The 26,186-nt window shown below is 38.5% G+C and overlaps 1 protein-coding gene across 3 annotated transcripts in view; it reads right to left on the bottom strand.

Moving 5' to 3' along the window:
* LOC136879210 (uncharacterized) overlaps positions 1-26,186 on the bottom strand; it is a 1,250,431-nt gene that overhangs the window by 1,002,772 nt on the left and 221,473 nt on the right. For all 3 annotated transcript variants that reach the window (XM_067153008.2, XM_067153007.2, XM_068228965.1), the window contains 2 exons: positions 13,274-13,387; positions 9,173-9,315 (listed from right to left, as the gene is read on the bottom strand). In XM_067153008.2, the coding sequence (XP_067009109.2) occupies positions 9,173-9,315; positions 13,274-13,387 (257 nt within the window). The remainder of the gene's footprint in view (positions 1-9,172; positions 9,316-13,273; positions 13,388-26,186) is intronic.

Genomic DNA, 26,186 nt, shown 5'->3' on the forward strand with positions numbered 1-26,186 from the left:
TTTCAGTGAATGTACTGATTTCTTCTTATTCTTTATTTAATTTATTTAATTAAATTTCGTTGTTTTTAAATTATATGAATTATTTATGGGCGTTACTCACCTTTTTAAAATCTTTTTATTTATTAGATTTTTTATGTAGTTCAAATTACTTACTTATTTAGTATTTTATGGTATTTCACATAAATTGCTCTATCCTATTCCCTTGGATCCACCCTCTGTTGTGTTTTATTAACCTTTGTTTTTGCCGAGATTCCATCGCCTCCAGGTCCTGTGTCTTGTGTTTCGATCAAGGCCTTACCTAAGTAGTTGGCGTGGTTTCACACTAGGATGGTCTGTAGTCTCCCTTGTGGTAATACTGGCAATCAAAACTGAGTGTTTGCGGTGTTGTGCCGTCAGTTGTTTCGTCGTCCTTGTGATCGATTGTCGGTACGTCACAGGCCGACTTGGTGCAGCGAAGATCTAGTTGGCCGTGCTACTACACACTCTACGAGGTCACTGTTGCTAGGTGATGACACTTCCGTTACGTCACGTCAAGTGTATTATCATTGTACCAGTTTATAAAATGCCTTGCGTGTTCTGCAGTTTATTATTTTTATCAAGAAAACAGAATCTCGGTTCTGCGCATGAAGAACACTACACCTCCTTACGTCTCGCTGACGCCAGAAAGAACCCTTGTACAGTATGTAATGTTTTGGCAAGTGCCAGAGGGTGTGAGAATATTCCACCCGAACACTGCCCTGTTCAAATTCCGCACTCGACTGGTTCCCTTGGTTTGGAAGGCTGCTGCATGCAAACTGAGGAGAGGGAGTTAGCGCAATCATTCCGATCTTGGTTCTCTGTCAAGGCGGATATGTCCCCTCCCAGCTCTCCCTTCACCCAGGGAGTTAGCGCCCAGCATTCCGATCTTGGTTCTCTGTCAAGGCAGACATGTCCCCTCCCAGCTCTCCCTTCACCCAGGGTATTAGTGCCCGGCATTCCGATCTTGGTTCTCTGTCAAGGCGGATATGTCCCCTCCCAGCTCTCCCTTCACCCAGGGAGTTAGCGCCCAGCATTCCGATCTTGGTTCTCTGTCAAGGCAGACATGTCCCCTCCCAGCTCTCCCTTCACCCAGGGTATTAGTGCCCGGCATTCCGATCTTGGTTCTCTGTCAAGGCGGACATGTCCCCTCCCAGCTCTCCCTTCACCCAGGGAGTTAGCGCCGAGCATTCCGATCTTGGTTCTCTGTCAAGGCGGATATGTCCCCTCCCAGCTCTCCCTTCACCCAGGGAGTTAGCGCCCAGCATTCCGATCTTGGTTCTCTGTCAAGGCGGATATGTCTCTGTCAAGGCGGACATGTCCCCTCCCAGCTCTCCCTTCACCCAGGGAGTTAGCGCCCAGCATTCCGATCTTGGCTCTCTGTCAAGGCAGACATGTCCCCTCCCAGCTCTCCCTTCACCCAGGGTATTAGTGCCCGGCATTCCGATCTTGGTTCTCTGTCAAGGCAGACATGTCCCCTCCCAGCTCTCCCTTCACCCAGGGTATTAGTGCCCGGCATTCCGATCTTGGTTCTCTGTCAAGGCAGACATGTCCCCTCCCAGCTCTCCCTTCACCCAGGGTATTAGTGCCCGGCATTCCGATCTTGGTTCTCTGTCAAGGCGGACATGTCCCCTCCCAGCTCTCCCTTCACCCAGGGTATTAGTGCCCGGCATTCCGATCTTGGTTCTCTGTCAAGGTGGACATGTCCCCTCCCAGCTCTCCCTTCACCCAGGGTATTAGTGCCCGGCATTCCGATCTTGGTTCTCTGTCAAGGTGGACATGTCCCCTCCCAGCTCTCCCTTCACCCAGGGTATTAGTGCCCGGCATTCCGATCTTGGTTCTCTGTCAAGGCAGACATGTCCCCTCCCAGCTCTCCCTTCACCCAGGGTATTAGTGCCCGGCATTCCGATCTTGGTTCTCTGTCAAGGTGGACATGTCCCCTCCCAGCTCTCCCTTCACCCAGGGTATTAGTGCCCGGCATTCCGATCTTGGTTCTCTGTCAAGGCAGACATGTCCCCTCCCAGCTCTCCCTTCACCCAGGGTATTAGTGCCCGGCATTCCGATCTTGGTTCTCTATCAAGGTGGACATGTCCCCTCCCAGCTCTCCCTTCACCCAGGGTATTAGTGCCCGGCATTCCGATCTTGGTTCTCTGTCAAGGCAGACATGTCCCCTCCCAGCTCTCCCTTCACCCAGGGTATTAGTGCCTGGCATTCCGATCTTGGTTCTCTGTCAAGGTGGACATGTCCCCTCCCAGCTCTCCCTTCACCCAGGGAGTTAGCGCCCAGCATTCCGATCTTGGTTCTCTGTCAAGGCGGACATGTCCCCTCCCAGCTCTCCCTTCACCCAGGGTATTAGTGCCCGGCATTCCGATCTTGGTTCTCTGTCATGGCGATCATGTCCCCTCCCAGCTCTCCCTTCACCCACGGACTTAGCACCCGGCATTCCAATCGTGGTTCTCTGTCAATGTGGACATGTCCCCTCCCAGTTCTTCCTTCACCCAGAGAGTTCCAGGTATGGTAAATTTTTTGTTGAAAATGAAAACCTACAACCTGTTTCACAGTCTTTGACCGCGTCAGCGATGTAATGAATGAAACATATATAGGCTATTATTACAATGGGATCGTCACTCCCAAGGTGATTTATTAATAACTGATAAATGCTATTAAATGGTAATGGAGAGTGTTGCTGGAGTGAAAGATGACAGGGAAAACCGGCGTACCCAGAGAAAAACCTGTCCCGCCTCTGCTTTGTCCAGCACAAATCTCACATGGAGTGACCGGGATTTGAACCCTGGTATCCAGCGGTGAGAGGCCGACGTGCTGCTGTCTGAGTCGTGGAGGTTCTTTATTTTTGTTATTATGTCTTAAATGAATTTGTTTCTCTTGCACAAATTCTACGGGGCAGTCTCACATCTTCAGTGATTTCATGTAGTCAAAATCTGCTTTTCAACATCAAAGAAGGCTTTGTAGAGTGAAAACATGTATCTCTAACATCTACTATTACAATGGGCTCGCCCATACATGTCAGATCTAGGGGTACCCCTTAAACATTCGGTATCTTCATAGGTAAGAAATACATTTTCACAGTTTGGAAATTGTTGCCAAGCAAATCAGTAATACAGCAAGAAGTTAGAGACTTTAATGCTGTACGTTGACTAAACTGTTAAGAGAAAAATGTTTTCCGGAATACTTCCTGGAGAAGAAACGTCCATCATCTCTCAGGATGAGCACACCCATGACTCCAACAAACCTTCCCTTTGTCCAGTGGACTGGCCTTTCTTTAAGCCTTTTGAAAACCAAGGATTGTGTGAATTCATGGTACTTGCAAGGACAATGTCTGGCAATTGAGAAGACATGGAACTTGTTAGGAGTAACAGTACAGTACTTGCTTCTGAGTTCATTGCATTCACTTAATATGTAAATTGTGAGGTGGAGATGTTTTGTCAAATTCAAACTGAAAGTAGCCCTTTAAATTTATTTTTGGAAAAAGTAATCTGTATAAGTCAAAAACAGATGTTAAAAAGTACTGATGCTGAAGCAGTTATATGAGTGGGTTAATTTCCATGTGAATCAAGTGGATAAGGTCATTTTTGACATCACGTCATAGGAGATGCCTGTGGCTGATGACCCTCTCACATGTCCAGTCCGTTTAGGATAGTCACCCAGCTGGCAGGTGACTTAGCCTTTTTGTAAATAATATCAAAGAATTTGTTAAATTATTCCAATCCTTAAATCCTCTTCCTATTCATGAATATTTGCCCCAATTTGTGCTCTTGAATTTCAACTTTAGCTTTGTAATCATTTCTATTTCTAAAAAACACCACTCCTAATTATTCATCTACTAATGCCACCCCATACCATCTCTTGCCTGACAGCTTGGAACATACCACTTAGTCGAGCAGCTCATCTCATTTCTCCCAAGTCTTCCCAGCCTGAAGTTCACATGTTCAAATCAAATCAAATCAAAATCTCTTTATTTGCAAATGAGGTGTTTACCTCGGTGGCAAATGGTACACTAAAATACATTATTGTCATGCACTAAATATTAAATTAACAAGAGAATAAAATTTTCCTATAATACAATATTATATAACTTAAGCTAACAATTTTTTCTATTAAACACACAGCTCATCCTTAATAAATTTGCATTGTTTACAAAGTTCTACTTATAATATCTCCTGTACTACTTACAAATATAGTCAACTGATATACAGTATGTGGAATTACTTCAAATGATACTGTACAACTGGTATAAGATTAAGATTTACATTGCATTTATTCACTTTTTCTTTTCTTTACCCATTCTGGAACCTAAGTAGCATAACGACCTGCTGCGTCTTAACCAGAGCCCCTTTTACCACCACTTTTCAGAGTTCCTGAAGGGCCTTCACAGCTACCGTAGTGGTCCCAGAGCCCTCGAAGTCCCCACTGTACTTCACCCCTACAGGCAATCCCCTACTTTGGCTGTCCAAACTCCTTAGACCAGGGGATGGAATTAATTTATTCACACACATTCTTTATTTACATTAACCTGCACTGGTCGAATGCCCGCTAACATTTCATTTATTTTCTCTGTTGCTGTTTATTCTCTTTTTGAATATCTGTACAGATTTTGGAAGAGGAACAAACACTACCCCTGGTAAACTGTTCCACTCCTTCACGCCCTTCCCAATGAATGAAAATTTATCCCAATCGCTTCTGCTAAAATTCCTTCTAATTTTATATTTGTGGTCAGTTCTGCCGATATAATTATTTTCCAACTGAAGCCTCTCACGGATATCTCCTCATGCTTCTTCTCTTATATATGCTCTATATAAATCTATAAGTCTAGTTTTCTCCCTTCTCTTACTTAAAGTTTCCCACCCTAGTTTCTTTAACATTTCTGATACACTACTCTTTCTCCTGAAATCCCCTGTTACAAATCTTGCTGCTTTCCTCTGCACACTATCTATTTCTTTTATTAGGTATTCTTGGTGAGGATCCCAAACACTGTTTGCATATTCCAATAATGGACGAACCATACTTAAGTAACTTTTCTCTTTTAATTCTTTGTTGCATCCTTTAAGTAGCCTCATTATGACATGTAACGATCTGTATGCTTTCCCAACAATGTCATCCACATGACCCTTCCAATGCAAATTACTTTCAAATCTTACACCTAAGTATTTGCACTTGCCATCTTTTGGGATAACTACCCCATCCAAAGTATATTCAAATTTAATTTTAAAACTCCTGTTTGTAAATGTTGTAACAGTTGATTTGCCTCCATTAACTTTCATGTTATTCTCTACAACCCATTGTTGGATACTCTCAAGGTCCCTTTGTAATTCTGAACAATCCTCAATGGTATTTATTTCCCTGTAAAGAATTATGTCATCGCATACAATCTTATTTTTGATGTTATATTGTTCCCTAAATCATTTACGTATATTAAGAAAAGTAATGGACCGATTATACTACCCTGTGCAATTCCCTTCCAAACTTTCTCTTCCTGCGATACGTTATTTCCTACTTTGACTTTGTGAACCCTTGAATTTAGAAATGATTTTATCCAGCGTGTAACCCTTACGTCCAATCCTATTCCCTCCAATTTCTTTAATAATATTCCATGTTCCACTCTATCAAAGGCTTTGGAAAGATCTATGGCTATGCAATCTAACTGGTCTCCTGAATCCAATTGATCTGATATGTCCTGCTGAAATCCCACCAGTTGTGCCTCACAGGAAAATTTCTTTCTAAATCCATACTGGCTCCTCATGAACCAATTTTTATCATCACATATCCCTCTGATGTACTTTGATATTAAACTCTCCAGTATTTTACAAACTATACTGGTCAGGCTGATTGGTCTGTAGTTCTCTGGTTTTCTTTTATCACCCTTTCCTTTATAAATCGGTATTATTATAGATTCCTTCCATTCCTTTGGTATTACACTATTATTTATGACATAGTCAAAGAGAAATCTTAAACAAGGCACTATGCACCACCCCATTGACTTTAATACCTCCCCAGTAATTTGATCACTTCCTGCTGCTTTTCCTTGCTGAAGCAGTTGGATTTCTCTGAAAATATCTTCATTTGTGAATGAGAAGCTTCTTGTTTCCCTATGTGTCTCTCCCTCTCTATCTTCTGTTATGGTTTCCAAGTCCTGACAATCATCTACTGAATCTCTAAATTCCCTACTAAATAGGTTTGCTTTCTCAGTATCTGTTAAATAGTGTTCACCTCCTTCTCCCACAATTGTAGGAATTTGGATTCCATTTCCTTTTTGATTCCTGATATATGAATACAGCTTTTTCCATTTCCCTTTGTGGTCATTACGCTCTTGAAGAATGCCATTCATATAATTCTCTTTTGCTTCCTTTTTTACTCTATTCAGTTCCCTCATTAGCTGTTTTCTACTTTCTCTACTCTCCCTACCTTCTTTGATTTTCCTGTTTACTATTCTACATTTTCTTTTTAATTTTCTTATTTCCCTTGTATAATAAACAGGGTCTGAGGTCATTTTCCCCTTCTTAACAGGTACAAATCTCTTCTCTCCTTCCGAAACGATTCCTTTGAATTTAGCCCAAAGTGTATCCACATAACTCCCTTCACTTATCCAACAACTGAATTGTGATTTAAGGTAAGTCCCAAATTCATCAACTTAGTTTTTCTGTATAATTTCTTGTCTTGTGTGACCCTCTTATTAAGCCTTTTTGGTACCAGTCTTACATCCATTATTACAGCCTTATGGTCACCTATTCCTTCAATTACCTCAGTTTTATCAACAATTTCCCATGGTTTAACCAAGAATACATCTAGTAAGTTATTGAGACGAGTCGGTTCTTCTACTACTTGTGTAAATCCTCCCTCCCAAATTAACTTATTTGCCAGTTTCTGTTCATGAGCTTCACTTGCAGCTCCATTCCATTCAACCTCAGGCAAGTTTAGATCTCCCCCAATTATTACCATATCATTATTATTGTTTTTATGAGTATAATCTATTATTTTCTCAAATATTTCCATGTCTCTTTCCTCTCTTCCAGGCCTGTATGTTCCTATAATTCCCACCTCCTTCATATTATCACAAATTAATTTTATCCCTAATATTTCATCCCTTTCATCGGTAAACCATTCATGTGAACAATATGTTTCCTTCACCAGAATAAACACCCCCCTCCCTTTTTATCTCCTCAGTCTCTACGATAGACCGTGTACCCTTCTGGAAATACTTCTCTATTACCCACCCCTTCTCTCAACCACGATTCCACTCCTATCACCACATCAGTCTCATAAGATTCCATCAATGTACCGAATTTTAATTGTTTATTTACTACACTCTGACAGTTTACCAAGAGCAATCTCAGACCCCCTTCCTCTCTAAAAATTGACTGTTGCAATTGGGTAACTTGAAATTCCTTACTTTCCTGAGTTTCATTTACTAGTTGGCTGAGCCAGCTTGAAGTACAGCTGGCTCTTTCTACTAGTTTTCCTGGTCAGTATTATAGCTCAAGGGAGTTGCCTTTTTTACAGTAGGCTACATATCTTAAGATTAATAAAATCTAGAACAATATTTGCTATCTTTCGTTTACCTGAATTGTTTAGATGGAGGCCATGTTTTGTATAACAGTATCTCTCAAAACTGCTGCTATCAATTACCTGTGTATTACGAAAATGTTTACAAATTTTAACCATAACACTACTGTTTTGTTGGAAATCACCCAAAACAAATCGGGGTGCATTTCTCTTTGGATTTCTCCAGTTGTCAGTTTATTCCTGGTGATGGTCCTATACACTCGAAACATACTCTAGTTAGGGTATTACAGAGATATATTTGCTCTCTCATTTACATCCTTACTAGAACCCCTAAATATCCTGATAACCATGTGAAGAGATGTGTAACTCCGTTCATATGATAACCCCAATGAGGTACCTACAATGCTCACCCCCATAAACCCCGTTTATCATGATACCATTCATAACCGCTCACAATCTTGTATAACATCAGCTTTGATTCCAGCACTTCGCTCATATCAATTTTATATATTCAGAAAACATAAAGATCCAATAATACTGCCATGAGGAACTTTCCTCTTAGGATCAGACTATAATTGTCTGAATTCCATTTTCTAAAAATTTAACCACCTGTTCAGTCACTCTTTGTCTAGTGCAATTGCAATACTTTCTCATGATCTACACTATAGGTCAGGCTGTTGAAACTACCCGACTATGACACAACTCTTGTTTCTTTTTCCAGGTAGTTTCTAAATTAGTTTCTACCAACTGTACAAGCTTACAGGTATAAACTGACTGAGCCAAAGCTGAAAAGAAACAGCTTCAGATATCACAAATTATTCCACTAAACCCAAACTGCCTTCTATCCAACCAATTATTAATTTCACAATATGTCCAATGTCATTTAGTGGTCGTGAAAGTCTACGTATTAAGATGTCTAATATTAATCAGAAATAATGCTTTCCCAGAACTTATATGCAACGCATGTAAAACTCAGTGGCTGTAATTTTCAGCTTTATGTCTATCACCCTTTCTTTTATACACAGGTGCTACTACAGCAACCCTCCATTCATCTGATACAGCTCCTTGATGCAAACAGTAATCATATAAGTACTTCAGATATGGTACTATATCTTAACCCATTATCTTTAGTATTTCCCCCCAAATCTTATCAATTCCAGCTGCTTTTCTAATTTTTAACTTTTGTATCTTATTGTAAATGTCTTTGTTATCATTGGTAAATTTAATATTTCTTCAATATTAGTCACCTCCTCTACGTGGACATTATCCTTGTAACGTGTACATACTGCTGACAATCCTCACATGTACACAGCCCTTGTTCATTAAGAAATCCAGGAATGTCCTTCTTGGAAGGTGTTTGCACCTTGAAGGACCTATATATACCTTCCATTTTTCACTAAAATTTGTATGACTGTCAATAATTTTGCTCGCCATCATTTTATCCCTAGAAAAATGAGGGTTGGGAAGACCAGGTGGTTAACAAATGGCATGGAATAAGTTTTTAAAGATAGGAAAGACAAAGATGAAGCTAAGAGGACAAATTGAGGCGAGGAGGAGGAATTATGGATTGATATGACTAGGAGGGAATCTGCCAGATGGGTAAGCGTGTACATCACATGTCCAGTAGACTGTCACTTACCTTGTCCAGTATCAGTTGTTGGAGGTCTTCTTCTTGGTAACGTGAAACTGACCGTCGTAACTTCAGCCTTTGTATCATCAGCAAGCTTTCCAAGGTCTGGTGTTGATGTCCATGACATTGCTGGCCTTCCAGTTGTCCCAAACCTGAAATTCCATGTGTAATAAAAGAACTACTTAATATTTATGTAGAACAGGCAATGAAGGAAATCAAAATTGTGAGGTTTCTTGATGCAATTCTGAGTCCTTGTAAAACTGCTACTTTGTGTGGGGTAGAAATGATACAAACATTTTAATCCAACATGCCAAGCACAATATTTACATATATACAGGTCAGGTAAATCGGTTTCATGCAAAATTTGGAAACTATTCTAATATATTGTCGTGTCCAGAACAACAAGGAAATGCACTTTCTGTAATCTCTGTACAAGAAAACGGCTGATGAGAATTTAATGAAAACGACATGTAAATTTGGGGAATGAGGCACTGTTGGCAGCTCTCAACATGGCTTTCCATGGTTTCCCATTTTCACACCATACAAATGCTGGGGCTGTACCTCAATTAAGGCCAGGGCTGGTTCCTTCCCTCTCGTAGGCCTTTCCTATCCCATCATCCACGTAAGACCTTTCTGTGTCAGTGCGACATAAAGTAAATTTAAAAGAAAAAAGTACTTTTATTTATGCTGAGTGAAATGGTAGTTTAGGGGAAGGCCTTAAATTGAATTCTCAAATTTTATATTTTATTAGTGGTCCTGTCGATAAATACTACATAACTTATGTTATATAAAATTAAATTTTTGGTCATTTATGTCTTACACATTTTTACTGCACTGGCTATGAAAACAGAGATATTTATGATTTTCGATATTTGTTGCCAAGTCCACATCAAAGCTGAACCACGAGAAAATGGGAGAACAGAAGTTAATGAAAATCGGTACATAAAATCGGGGAGTGAAGCGCTACAGTCATCCAGGATGAAATGGAAGTGTCAGTGAAGGCGCCTAAATTAATTTTTGAAATACCTATGTTATTAGTCCTATTGAAAACTACTACATAACAAAAGTTATAGAGAATACAATTTCCTATAAATTAAGTCTTATACTGACTTTTGTTGCTTAGTGTATGTGAACAATGTTCAGTGCTGTTAACTGGCGATGCGGTCATATCAACAGGGAAGATTGTCAAGAAGGAAGGACTCCTTTACACTAAATACCACAGAGTCAAGAGAAAAATAAATGTGGAGGCATACAACATCAAAAGCTCATGAAACTGATCAACAATAACATTCATTCTTTCATTCATTCATTTATTTAGCTTCCATAGACTGTACAATTACATATTTTGAAATATGCCAACAGTATAGGAGTTGTCAAGTGATTTCCTAATACTAACAATAATATATGCACAACAATGAACATTTTGAAAAAGAAGAACAGAAACACCACATACCTCAATGTTAGGACAGCACATCTTAATTTTTTTTAATAATATTAATAACCAGTATTTACAAGACAAAAAAAATATATATTGGTGTGGTGTTAATAATATGAACATAGTCAATGTGACATTAACATATTTTTAAGGCTATATACTAGATTACAAGTTAATAAGTAGTAGCATCATTACCAGCACTTCATCATGTATTCTTCTGTACTGTAGAAGCAGCTACTCAGCAGGAGATTTTTTAAAGCTGTGGTAAATGAACTGACGGGACTAATATCTTTAATCGTATTTGGAAGCTTATTATACAATCTGATTCCAACAGAGTCTACATGTCTCAAGGCAATGGTTTTACTCTTGTGTTCGATAAAAATATTATTTCTTGTTCGCGTCTGGTAATTGTGATTGTCAAAATTCTTTCTGAAGTGATCGATATTTTTTTTTCACGTGTAGAATGCATTGCATGATGTATATACTTGGTACTGGGAGTATCCTTAGTCTCTTAAATAATGGTCTGCAATGATCTAACCTGTTATGTCTCAATATAATTCTGATAGCTTGTTTCTGTATTCGAAAAATAACATCAAGATTTGATTTGTAACAGCCCCAGAGACCAATAGCATAAGTGATGACTGAATGGAAATATCCAAAATATGCCATTCTAACATATTCTTCACTACAACTATTAGACAAAATCCTTAAGGCAAAACAAACAGAACTCAGAGACTTCCCTATTTTTTTAATATGACAATCCCATCTTAATTTTTCATCTATATGGACACCTAAAAATTTTGTGGTCAACGTATTTTCAATTGCATTTGCATTTAATATAAGGTTGTGTTTTTTTGCAGTTTTGTCATGGTAGTTAGATGCCTTGAATTCCATGTATTGGGTCTTTTTAAAGTTCAATGTTAATTTGTTTTTCCTGAACCATGATTCTAACCTAGACAGGACTGTATTTGCTGTAGTTTCTATAGACGTAGGGTCAGGATTATTAATAATTATGTTTGTATCATCAGCATACAGAACTGCTGTTTCTACTTGATTATTGTGAGGAAGATCATTCACATAGATCAAGAAAAGAACAGGCCCCAAAATACTACCCTGTGGAATACCTAAGTCTATGCTTTTTACCTGAGAGTGATATGTCTCATTATGCATTGACCTTTGTTGTGATGTGCTTTGTTTCTACTGCTTGCACTCATCTCCGATAGATGGGATTAATGCATGCCTGAATATTGGCGAAAAGTAGCTGCCTCATCAATGACGGGCACTACAGCTCAAGATATTAGCAATCTTTATAGCACAGCATTATCAATTTTCACAGGTCTTTCAGAAATGTGTCCCATGTTCTGGAGTTCTCTTTCCAATGTTTTATTTGAGTTCTTGACAACCTCTTATACCCTGTATTGTATCAATTCCTTCCCCCAACATAATAATTGAAGTAACCACTGCCTTGATAAAGATGTTGATTTCCTATAGGGATCTTGAAATATTTGTTCCGAATGAGAAGAATTATAATACCCATATACTTGCTCCGTTATTGGACATTACAAATTTTCCAGTGAGGACCAGTCTGTGTGGGAAGACGAAACCAGGACATCCCCTGTCTGTTGTTAACTAGAACGGGACTTGGGGACAACAGTTTCCTTGCACCAGGTTCCTCTCTTGGTCAACTCTTGTTCTTTTTTGACCCAGACACTATTAGGTTTTCCAGGTTTTCTCTTTGTATCACCAATGACTTTATTTTTCAGAGGGTCAGACCTTTTCTATTTTCCTCCTGATTAGTATTAATGCAGGATGGACGTCCAGCAGAGATATTCATGCAACTTCATGTGGCAAGTGTGAAAACTGTCCTTTTCTTACAACAACGTGGTCTCCTGGCTCCTCAGTAAAATGTTAATGATGTTCCCAAGAATTAACCTGGTACTCATTTTAACGGACCATGCACCTCTCCAGAAACTGACGGGTAAAGGAACCCATATCCTTCCGGATGAATTGAAATGTTTTCGGCTCCGTCCTTTATTTGTTGTGGTTTACTTTGCAAAAACCTTAGTTAAGTTTGAATACCTATCAGAAAAGTGTAAAAACAAGACTTCAACTTGTAAAGAGACACATAAAACACTCCACACACTTCACTTGTGAATCAAAGTTGAAGATGAACGACATTACATATGGTAGTGAATTGCTGATAAGGTAACCTTCAGTATGAAATTGAGGAATTGAATGATTCTTGTCGTTCCTGGTTCGTCATTCAAAGAAATTCATATCTGTTTACAATATGTGGATGTGGATCTTGTAATGGCAATTTGCAAATTGTTTCTTTCAACTTTGTTGCATGTAATTTGTGCAGTTCCTCTAAGGTTGATTTGATATTCCTAAGTAGTTTTGGTAATGAAACGTTATATTATTTGTTTGTCTCTCTGTCATTTTACCAGCATAGAGTATTTCTGTAGTCTGATAATATTATGTCAATTACATTTTATAAAATAATGATATTTATGCTTCATTTGCTTGCTTATTTTTTCTCTTTCTGTGCTGTGTTTGTTACTAATGTACAAATAGATCACACTTATCTAAGTTTAAAAATCTGGGAGTTGAATTCATCACTCAGTTGTGCAAAACTAACATTAGTCCGTCCTCAGTGCAGTTGATGATATGCTTACCTGGAAGAACTAGAGTTACTACTATGAGCAGACTCGTCTGAGCTGGAGGAACCAGCCCAGCTGCTCCGAGAGCTGAGACCACTATCTGTGCTGCTCTGACTGTCATCACAGGAACTGTACAACAAATAAATAAGCCATTCCATTGAATAAGGTACTGCTGGAGGGACAGGACATGGAATAGGAGAGTAGTAGAAGCAGAGACAAAACAATATCAGTATAGACAAAGAAAAGAATAAAGGCATTAGCAGTTTTAATAACATCCTCTGCACAAGCAAATCTTGTTAAAGACACTTTTGTAGTTAACATCCTGATTCAGATTTTGCTGACTCCACTGAACTATTCAGGCACCAGACTGGACAAGGAATACTGTAGGAAGCTTGTTGAGTCATTGCCACATGCACCTCTGGCTTTAGTCATGTCTAAAACAGTTCTTTTCAGGATTAACATAATTAAAAGCACAGTGCCAGAATACAGTAAAACCTTTTTAAGAAACTTCTGCAGGGGACAAAGAAAGAGAAAATGTACTATTAAATGCACAAATAAAAACTGTCTAACAGGGATATGTAAACACTTGTCTTGTATGTACAGGTACAATGAAAATTATAGACCATCTATCATTTCTAAAGATGAGATGAGAGTATTATAAGACGAGAGAAGGTATACGATAACCAGGGCTTATTAAATAATGGTGTGTAAAACACCAGACAACAAACACATGCACTCGGCCCATGAAAGTACCAGCAATGTGACAATGTGACACACTTCGATTTGCTTCATTCAACTCAAGTTCGAAGTTGAACGTGCGAGTTTATGTGCCACTGATATTTAGAAAATTCACGATCTGTATTGAAGTGGTACCGTATTACAATAAATGAAATTAATTAATAAGGGTCCTCCTATTCAATACACAAATGTGTGTATTAATGTGAATCAATCACATGTCCTTCACATGAGGTACTAGTTTCGGCACTAAACTTGTGCCATCATCAGCCACCGAGTCAAATCAGGCAAACACAATAACTAGAAACAACTTTAAAACACACTGTAACACGTATATAGATTAATATTAAATAAAATATGGTACATGATAATATTGCTCTTCAGTACAAAATCCTTTCAAAATGACGATGACTCCGTTTGTTAGGTTCACCAATTAAAAATCAGAAAACACCCCGCTGAAATCATATATTTTTACTATTTATTCAGAAGAAAAAACAAGCACTTCTATACGTCAGCCATTCACATTTTTTTTCAACACCCACACACACTCTCTAACCCAAACATCTCTCTCTACTGCCAACCTTATCATATTAAATTTAATTTCAAATATGTTACAAACTCAACATCCTCCCACCTTGAGTTGTGGGAACAACTCAACACATCATTTATCCACATTAAAATACAAAACTGAATTTACTATGCACAATACAAAACAGCAAGATCACCGCTCCCCTTTCTTGTCTCTTTTGGAACTCAAAATAAAAGAACACTTGAGATAAATATCACATAGAATAAATGAACATTTGTGAAAAAATATCACTCAATCCTCAAATCTTTTGGGTTTAATCACCAGTCTCCCACTACTAGTTTTCAGTTTGGAGCTATCGGTCGATGATTTAATTGTCCTTCGGTCACTTTCTTTCTTTTCACACAGCTTAAATTGCCTGAATGCGTGGTCTTCTGCAGATGTCACTTCGAGTGGGTATACCTTCTGAATTAGTTGTCCAAGATACTCATTCCTAAACCTCAACCTTAAAGTTTCTTTTATTTTCTGTCTATATCTGAATCTTTTGTCGAATCTTACATTTTCTATCATGTCGATATCAGGCATTCCAACCTCCTTGACCTCTTGCAGAAACATTGCAGGGGTTATTGCCATCAGGTCACTACCATCATTGGACAGGTAGGTAAGCGGCCGAGAATTCATCACAGCTTCGATGTCACACAAAACTGTCATCATTTCTTAGTACGACAAGCACGAATTTCCCAGAACTTTCCTGAGCATTTGTTTGATAACACCAATCAACCTCTCCCACCAACCTCCTCCCCCCCCCCCCATGGTGCAGCGGGAGGATTAAATTTCCATTCATTTTCATTTGCAGAACTATATTCAACAATTTTATCCCACTGAATTGTCTCCAAGGCATTACAGATGCCATGAAAATTCGTCCCATTATCACTGCAGACTATCGCTGGCCTTCCACGTCTCGATACAAAGCTTTACATAAAATCAGCTTCATGGTCCGTATCGCACTTCAATAGATTCACAATTAAGTATTTATTTATTTTCCACCTAGTCGATACAATGATTGCTTAAGGCAATTTTTAATGGTCAATGCTTTCCTTTGGAACAGTAACTCCTGTAATTATTTCACAGTTTTGCGCCGGGTGTAATATTGATGATGCGTTCTTCAAGGAAGCAGAAAGCAGGCTTAATAAGATTTGACAACTAGGATTTAGTTATATTTTCATCTACATTAATAATAAGAGTCGCACTGTGATATCAGGATTTCTTCATTTCGATAATTACTTATAAATTGTATAATTTTTAATTTTTAAATTGATCTTTTTTCATGAATTATTAAGAAAAGAATATTTATTAGGACATATTCTCTATGGAATATTGTACAAGTGTTTCCTTGACGACTGCTTTCTATTGTAGAAATAATTTATATATGTTCTCTTGAGTTATTTGTTTGTTTTAATGTTGTCAATCTTATGTTAATTTTAAGGACACTTCCTCTAAAGCATTACTTTGTCAATTTTATATATTTTTCATCTAAACAGTGTTATGTGGCTGAAGATGTTGATAATATACGAAACATGTACCACTTTTGACCATTAAAAATTGCCTTAAGCAATCATTGTATCGACTAGGTGGAAAATAAATAAATACTTAATTGTGAATCGATACAAAGCGTCGAAAAGCTTCTAGGAGTGTTGAGGTAGCCAAAGATGTCACAAGCTCCAGATGGATCGCACGAAAAACAGCACACGTGAACAAACAGACCCAGGCTTTCTCTCCTCCTCTCAAAATCAAAGGTTCCTGCAAAGTCTACCCCTGATATCTCAAAAATCGATAGCGATTGAGGAAGGCTAGATTAACGGTCGAACTTTCCAAGGTTAACTTCGCCCGTAGTCAGATTTCTATTTTAGGGCATATTGTATCCCAAAACGGTGTCTGTATTGATCAGTCCAGAACAAAGACTATTCAGAACTTAAAGCCTTCAAAAGATGCTAAGGGTGTAAGCAGATTTATTTACATGGCAGGATTTTTTCAGGAAGATCATCCCTAAATTTTCGGATATTGCTGCACCCCTAAATTTGCTTCAAAAGAACCTAAAATTCATCTGGGAGGAATCCCAAGAGAACGCTTTTGATCAGTTGAAAAGGGCACTGTCTAACGCACCAATTTTGGATATTCCTGACTTCTCCAAAACCTTTATCATCCAAACCGATGCTTCATCTAAAGCTGTCGCCGCCGTATTTTTGCAAGATTCTGATCTTGGTCGAAGAGCTATTGCCTATGCTTCCCGATGCTTGTCTCCTTTACAAAGCAAATATTCCATCTATGAGTTGGAGGGATTAGCTGTCCTTTTCGCCCTCGATAAGTTCCGCATGTATTTTGAGCTTGAAACAGACAATATGGCATTGTCAATCGACCTCGTAGATCTGGTAGATTAGACTCAATGGGCTATTAGGATCTCTTCTTTCAAGTTCATAAGAGTATCTTAGAACGTTGTCGCCGATGGCTTAAGCCGCATGTTTGAAGTTCATCAAGATATTCCTGATCCTGCTCCTGATTTTCTAAATTACCCTCAACCTTGTGTGGGCATAACTGTCCCAATTAATGCTATTCTTACTGATTTTCCGGTACTGTATCAGGACATTCGTAAGTTCCATGCGAATGACCCTGAAATAAAGAGTATTGTCGACCAAATTTCTGCTGGTGCCACTGTTAAGCCTTATTCCATTGCCCATGGTGTTTCATGTTGCAAGTCACGTTGTGACAAGAAGTTCAAAATTGCTGTTCCATCCGATCTTACTCCGGCTAACTTTAAATCTTATCATGAATCTGTTTGTGGAGGACACCTTGGTGTATTTAAAACTCGTCAAAGAATCAGATACTATTCCATTTGGAAAGGAAGGATGTTTAAATTCGTAAAAGGGCCAAGACGTGTAAGATTTATGCCATAAGCAAACCTAATTTGAATACCCGTGTAGGTTTCTTTCTTCTGCACCTGCTACACGTCTTATGGAGAAGTTATACACATATTTCGTGGGCCCGTTCCCAAGGCCTAAATTGGGTCACCAGTTCGCCCTTATGTGCGTAAACGGTTATACTCGCTTTTGCTGGATATTCCCAACTCGCCTTGCTAACGCTCAGACCACTAAATCGAAGTTCAATATTCTCTTGTGTTGTTCCTTGTAAATTCCTTGTCTCTGGTAACGCTAGGGCCTTTCGATGTAATACATTTAAGAAATTCTGTTTCGACTTGTCTGTCTCCCATGTCATGACTACTACCTACTACCCTTGTCCCTCCCTTGCGGAGAGAATTAATCGTAATTTAAGATCAGCCCTCATTGCTTACCATCATTCCGATCAATTTAAGTGGGGCACTAGTCTTCATTGGTTGCAGTATGCTTTCAACACTGCTGTTCATGAATCACACATGCAATCTCCTATTACTATGATGTTGAGTTACGAACCATATTCTCCATTGTCCAACGCATTGAAACTCGATGAGATTCTACCTGAAAATACGTGCGCTCATGACAAGCGCAAGGTATGGTATTGTGCCAAGACTAGATTAGCTGTATCATATGAGAATGTTCAAAAACAATATGACAAAGGACGTAAGCCATGTGGTATATCCGTTGGTGATCAAGTCTTTGTCAAAACTTATTCTTATAGTAAGAAATTTGACAATTTGTGGCCAAATTGTACCCTCGTTTAGACGGTCCTCGCACCGTCTTACAGTTTTTGACAGCTGTCTCCTCGCTCGTCAGTGACCCTGTTGCTAGGAGAATAAAGAGTGTTCATCTGAGCCAGGTGAAAACTGTGTAATTGTAAACTCATCTGTTTGATGTAAATTGTAATGTGCATACACCGTTGTAAAACTTTGTATTCGTAGTAGCTTAGGTCATGATATATTGCTCATTGTATACATGTCAGGGATTATCGGGACCACAGTGTTTTCAAAGACTCATTTCTCCAAGGTCTTAAACTACAGTGGTGAATTGACATTAATGAACAGTATCCGTATGGCGCGCAAATCTTGTGACTGATGGAAGTTCACCAGGTGCTACGTACCCATATTACCCCTGGCGTGTCTATCCCTTAAATATATGTCAGTAACGTGCGCACGTGATTTAAATATGTTTCCATCATCTATGCTGATATGCGGGCTAGATAACACTTCTATTATGCTGTGTGACAACTGTGTGCCCGCATCGACTATGTATGAAGAAAATCTGCTTGGCAATATAAACATGGTACTGGCCACACTGTATTCAACGTTTCTGTGTCACTACTAATTCTGTCGACGACGACATTGACTATGTGCTGTTGCCTTTACAACATAAGGCTAAAAGACTGTGATTACTTCCATCTCTATGTGTATTTGCCTTGTGACAGTTTAATTCAGTCTCGACGATCTGTGTGAACTGACATGCTACGCCAGTCACTAACTGTATTTCCCGATCTACTCAAACTGCTTATCGCCCATCCTTGGTTTGTTCTTTCGGGGGGTGAGGCTATAGTGGTATAATTTAAAGGGGACTGGTAATAATACCACCATCTATAACTGTTGTATGTGTGGAATTTAAAATGTACCTTTTAACAATTCCCCATGAACTGCTAGACAGCAACTGGCTGCAATTTGTTAATTGTGGTACATCTAATACCGTGATTGGACGACGTGGAGTAATGTCTACGGCTTTTATTCCTTGATTCCGAGGGGCGTGAGTCAATTGTCAACGTGCGTTCCCCTGTGAACAGGGAGTTGGCTTCTAATCGTCTCCACTGTGACACTCCGTCTAGCCCTTATGGCTAGAGGAAATGATTACCGTCCACCCTACGCTGGCCTTCTAACCCCAACTTGGTAGGTTCGATCCTGGCTCAGTCCGGTGGTATTTGAAGGTGCTCAAATACGACAGCCTCGTGTCGGTAGATTTACTGGCACGTAAAAGAACTCCTGCGGGACTAAATTCCGGCACCTTGGCGTCTCCGAAGACCTTAAAAAGTAGTTAGTGGGACGTAAAACAAATAACATTATTAGTTATGTGACTGAAGTGGCTGTGGAGCCTCTTACTTACATTGTGCCTGCTGTGTGACGGATTAATTAAATTTTTTGGTTCTATTTACTCTTCAAGGGGTGATTGGTGCAATGTTATTTAATTTGTTTAAATACTAAATGTGTGTTATATGCTGCAGTTTTTATTAAAGGGGATCTCTAAGGATTATGAATGGACTTCTTCGTTGGTAAGTTTTGAAAACATATTTTGTGCGAAAGATAGCCTGTCTACAATGACTGTGTTTATACAAGGAGTTCCCACAATGTAAACATGTCGGAGTGACATACCTTGCTATGCAGCGCAAGGGCGTTGAGTGGATATCTCCTGTGATATTGTGTGAAAATCTGGTCTTCATCACCTGAAATAATATTCTAAGCAGTTTACATGTGTTCCCTTGTAAATTCCAAGGTGAGATCCGGTATGTACTTTTGAATACCTTAAAACTAAAACAGCTGCGGTCTCGTTACTTGTGTTCTTTCAGTGTTATATTTAAAAACTAGTCTAGACTCTGCTAAGGCCTAGTAGCTTGTTATTATCATTGTCAATATTTAAATTTGTCGTTCTCAGATATGTTCTACTTAAATCAGTTGTCTCGGATTATTATAATTATTATTATTTCATTAATTAGTTTTCTTGGAACTCTTTTATTTTCTTTATTATCTTGAAGGTGCTATTATCCTTTTGGAGCTTAATTTTTTGCTTTAATGTTACGGATTTAATTTTAGCTATTGTTGTGTTGCTTCATCTTACAACGGTCATTGTTATGTCAAGATAGTGGGTACTGATTAGATATGAGATTATTTGATTAGAATAACCTGACCGTTACGAGTAGATTGTCTTTCGAGTAGCGTCGTGGAGCAGACGCTTGTGTGGGGTAGTAGTCAAGTAAGACCTGATTGATGATGACTGGGGTGTATTGCACCTCATTATATAACACTGGCAACGTGATTTAAGAAAGGTGATCGCTACGATGTATGTGATGGAATTTGGTGAATTTAACTATTTTGGATGTGAATATGTCGTGGTTTGACAGGTCCCCGACTTGAGAATTTTTTCCCAGTTCTTACTTCGCCTACTACACTCGTGGTATTTTGAAAAGTTGATAGGAATATGTTTCTTCCCTTCTTGTTTAACCCCTTAATTTTATTTCTTGTGTGAATTTTAAAAGGTGTTGATATATTCGAAGTTTTTCAATATTGTTGTAGAATAAATGCCTACTAAAAGGGATACCCCGTTATTTTAAAAGGTATTTTGAGAGCTCTCAACCAAATAGTCATATGACCATGGATGTGAAGGTTCGTTTTAAAAATGAAACTGCAGTTCGTGTGCAATCTATATATTTAAAAAATTTATGAAAACTAAATTCAGTCAGTCTGGTCATTCTATCCGGTCGATTTCCTTCATTTTTTAAAACTGAAAGGTATTCGTGCACAGATTTGTCATCAGGTACTTAACTTCCACCTTCCTGAAATTATTTCATTTTTTCAATCTTTTGTATTTTGAAGCAATCATTGAGGTACGGAGTTCGTTTTGGCCTAAGAACACTCAATGGATCATGATATTTCATTTCAGCTCTCAGCTATTCAAACTGGTTGATTCTCAGGAATGTTATGAGTGCACATTCAATTTGACGTCTCATTTCTTCAACATATTTTTCTCAGTGAAGCAATCATATCTTTCTGTCTAATTAAGGTACGCAGTTATTTTTTGTCTAAAATTACTCAGTGGATCAAGCGCTTCCTTTTTAGGTAATGACTACTTAAATGGTTAGATTTTGAGAAGAGTTATGAGTACATTTGTCTCCATGACGAAGATCTTTGAAGGAATTTTTAACAGTTCGGTGCGTAGTGTTGTTCCAAGGAACGTTTAATTCAATTATTTTGTGTGATGCATTTTCAAGTGTTTTGTTGACATAATATTACATTATATTACGGCAGCAGATCATGTGCTTTATTTCATTAACTCGAAACTTTGTAAATACATCCGTGAGGATAGCAACGAACAACACCATACTTTGTACATTGCGGGCGGAGCCAGCGGGAAACTGCCAGTAAATATTTACTTATTTTTTCTAAAGATATTACACCTTGGTGATTTAATATGGTTCGTGAATGAATTTTTTTCTATTCGTACTTAATTTATTTACTTAAATGTTGTTTCTTTGAAAATTGTGTGGATTATTTATTGGTGTTACTCTCCTTTTAAACAAAAATTATTATTTATTAAATTTTCATGTGGTTCAAACGATTTAGTGTTTGAGGGTATTTCGCATGAATTCCTCTATCCTATTCCCCTGGATCCACACTCTGTTGATGTTCCTTTCGACCTTTGATTCGGCCCAGATTCCGTTGCTTCCCAGGCCTGTGTCTGTGTTTTTATGGAGGCCTACCCTAAGTAGTTGGCGTGATTTCACACTGGGGTGGCCTCTTGTCTCTTTTGTGGTATTGTTGACAATCGAATGCTTGGGCTGCGGTATTGTGGCTTCAGTTGTTTGATTGCCCTTTTCTTCGGTTGTTGGTACGCCACAAGTTCTTCATTATTAATTTTATATTTATAGTTCAATGTATTTTTCTTATTTGAAATCGGAAGGAAACAGCATTTATTTATATTAAGTTGTAGACAGTTTTCAATACTCCATGTGTATAAATAAACCAAATCATACTGCAATTTCAATATATCATCAACATTATTTACCTCTTTATAAAGTTTGATATCATCAGGATACAATAAACACTGAGGAAAATAAAGGCCAAGGTTAGACCCTTGTGGTACACCAGAAGTAACATTGTATGCTTAATATCCATGTTGATGATAGCAAACATATTGTTTCCGTGCACTAAGATAAGATGCAAGCAGTTTTAACCTAAGAGAGGTCAGACCAAAGCATGACAATTTTCTCGTTAAAATGCCATGTTCTAATTTGTCGAAGGCTTTGAAAACATTTGTGTATATTACGTCGATCTGTCCTTGATTATTCAAAAAGGCGTACGCATATTGTATACATTTTAATAGATTAGTCGTAGGTGATCCACCTGGCATAAAACTATGGCGATTAATATGTGTACCGACCCTCACATGATTAAATATATGCATGTACATTATTTGCTCAAATACTTTAGCCGGTGCACATAAAATACAAACAGGATGATAGTTTTCATTATTTTTACTGTCCCCACATTTAAAAGCCTGACACACTTTCACAATCTTTCATACTTTTGGAAAGGTTTGCGTTTTTACCACAATGTTATATAAGGCTCGTAAGGGAAAATCCAACACATTCGAACACGCTTGCGGTACTTACGGCGGTATTCCATCAACACCACATGACCTTTTTAGGTTTTAATTTTTTAATAGCTAACATATATTCCTTTTCATCCATTAATTCTAAAGATAATGGATAATTAACATATACATCAGATGAATCAGGAATATCATTCGTTGGTGGAGGTTACAAATATACCGATCCAAAATAGGTTGCAAAGCCATCAGCTATACTTTTGTTATCATTAAGTAATATACATTGTTAAATTTCATGCCCTGTTACAGACCTTCCTTGGTATTCTTCTGCTTTTCATATAGCTCCAGAACTGATTAACATAACTTTTGATGGTCTTTTCTTGTCTAGAAATATAATTATTATACGCTTTAATGATCATATACTTCGTTACTCTCCTTAACTTGTTAACCATTACCCTACCATACTCTGAATGAAAATCATGGAGGATATTTTTTCCTTGTGTGAAAATTCTTCACTGGTACCGTTTCACAAAATACGGATTGTAGCTGAGCATAAAAATACTCAACAGCCTGGTCAGCGTCTGTAAATTCAACAATCCTAGACCAATCCATTCGCTCGAACATTTTATACATTTGAAAGAAATTAGCCCTTCTAAAGTCAAATAACTGCTTAGGTTGTTTAGGTTGTTGTGAAACATGGCTATGCTCTGTCTGTCTGTCTGTGTGCATGTGTGCGATGCCCAGCCGAATCTGCATCAAACAATTATCTGAAATGTTTGTCACAGGTGGGCACAGGCTTTCACCTAAGACGCATGGCTGTGTCTAAGAGCAATTCTAGCACCAAGACATGAATCTGTCAACGTCATAGACATCATGGACTGAAGGAAAATTGTTTCCTTTTTCACGGACTTAAAATGGCATCTTGACTGATGTATGTATTATTCCTTGTTTATTATTATCATCGTCTATCTTGTGTCCTATATGTTTCCTCAAAATGTGTACATGTCCAACCCTTGTCCCCTTTCTCTGCGAGGTTTGGGTATGAAATGAGATGAACCTTCGTAGTGAGTTTTTATGACCGGATGACTTTCATGATGTCAGCCTAATCATATGAGTTAATGAGATGAAATGAATGACACGATGATATGATAGTAAGAATGAAGAGATTAAACCTGGCACCGGCACATAGGCCACTCCTCTCGAATAGATCAAGACTTTACGTCCCCATCCGACGGACGAATCACCATCAACAGCGCCATATGCCCTCACACCATATACGACCAAAAACGGCTTCCTACGCCATGGATGTAAAATGGCTCCTTGAATTGTGTTCTCTACCTATCTTATGTACGTTGCCTAGCGACAGTGACTCTATAAATTAAATCTTGGTGACAGCATATTGGATTCTCATATCCCAATAGACGTTTTCCGATGGTTTTTCGTTCATAACTCACCAACAGAGTAGCGTTACAAAAAGTTGCAAAGTATGGGCTGGGAAGAATTGAGAGAAAGAAGACGAGCTGCTCGACTAAGTGGTATGTTCCGAGCTGTCAGCGGAGAGATGGCTTGGAATGACATTAGTAGACGAATAAGTTTGAGTGGCGTCTTTAAAAGTAGGAAAGATCACAATATGAAGATAAAGTTGGAATTCAAGAGGACAAATTGGGGCAAATATTCATTTATAGGAAGGGGAGTTAGGGATTGGAATAACCTACCAAGGGAGATGTTCGATAAATTTCCAATTTCTTTGAAATCATTTAAGAAAATGCTAGGAAAACAACAGACAGGGAATATGCCACCTGGGAGACTGCCCTAAATGCAGATCAGTAGTGACTGATTGATTGAAGAATTACCCGGGGTTCTATCGACACAATTGTTCGACAATTCTATCGACACATTTGTTTTACGTCACACCGACACGGATACGTCTTATGGGGACGATGGGATAGGAAAGGCCTAGGAATGGGAAGGAAGCATCCGTGGCTTTAATTAAGGTGCCTGGTGCGAAAATGGGAAACCACGGAAAACCATCTTCAGGGCTGCCGACTGTGGGGTTCGAACCCACTATCTCCCGGATGCAAGCTCACAGTTGCGCGCTCCTAACCGCACAGCCGACTTGGAGTCACCTAGATTACCCTCGAACATCTTGAATGCATCACCGACTATCCTTCTGCTACCCTCGACTCCCGGTCCAGAAACTGATGCCGAATATTATTGAAGCCACTCTCATGCCGCGAGCGAAGTAATATTCATTCCCCGGCTTTACGTAATTCCTTCGGATATATCGATTCAATTTAGATGACTACAGTTCCCCCGTTTGTTTGAGATTCGCTACGTGCATCAACAAAGCACAAGGACAATCGCTTAAAGTTGTAGGACTCCATCTTCGAAAACAGTGGTTTTGCCACTGTCAACTGTTCGTGGGTTGTTCAAGGGTTGGAAAGGCAAATACAATACAGTACACATCTTACCCCCAAATGGAAGGACATTAATATAGTTTACAATATACAGTATTTTGTATTATATGACATGGTCTTTTACATGGTTTTAATATTATTTGTAGCATCCATCAACCCGGTATCTTCAGCATTCAAAGTAACAATATAATAAAAGTATAATAATGTATTTCATGTAATTTACGTCAAAACGATGTGAGTTAATAAGTATGTTTTAATTTGTTTTTAAATAAATAGTTTAGAAACATCTAACAGTTGAATTAATAAACGCGGGCAAAGCCGCGGGCACATGCTAGTTAAATATTTTTTACACAAACTGCTTCAGTATCACCAAAATCTAACTTTATTTGTCTTGATACTATATAACCTTTAACAGCTATTAATGACACTCCTCCTTTCTTTGTACCTCCACGATCCTTTCTATACGAATTAAAATCCCTACTAAACAGTTCGCTGTTAGCAACATGAGATTGTAACCATGTTTCCGTAATCGACAGAATATCGTATTCTGATTCCCTATTGTTAACATAAAACTCCGAAATTTTAGTGTTTAACCCTCTGACATTCTGGTAGTAAATATTAATTACATTAAAAATCATTTTTCTCAAAACACAAAAGTTACACAGCCTCATTTAATCCTTTCACATCGTCAAGGGATTTTAGATTAAACATCTGCCGATCACCCTCTCTTTTTCGGTGTTTAATATTACCTCCATGATCTACCCATAGAAAAGCATAATTTCTCTCCTTAATTTTTCGAGCTTGGCCAAGGACCTTTCTTCGTAAGGACGTCAAACTGTGATTTATGTACACCGTCTTATACTCAGAGAGTCCGAGATGAGACGCATTTAAATCGCCTTTAACCTCGCGTTTTTGAATGAATTCATTCTTGACACTACGGTGTACAAACTTCACTACAAAGG

The sequence above is a fragment of the Anabrus simplex genome, chromosome 8 (genome assembly GCF_040414725.1).
Source record: "Anabrus simplex isolate iqAnaSimp1 chromosome 8, ASM4041472v1, whole genome shotgun sequence".
Lineage (NCBI taxonomy): Eukaryota > Metazoa > Arthropoda > Insecta > Orthoptera > Tettigoniidae > Anabrus > Anabrus simplex.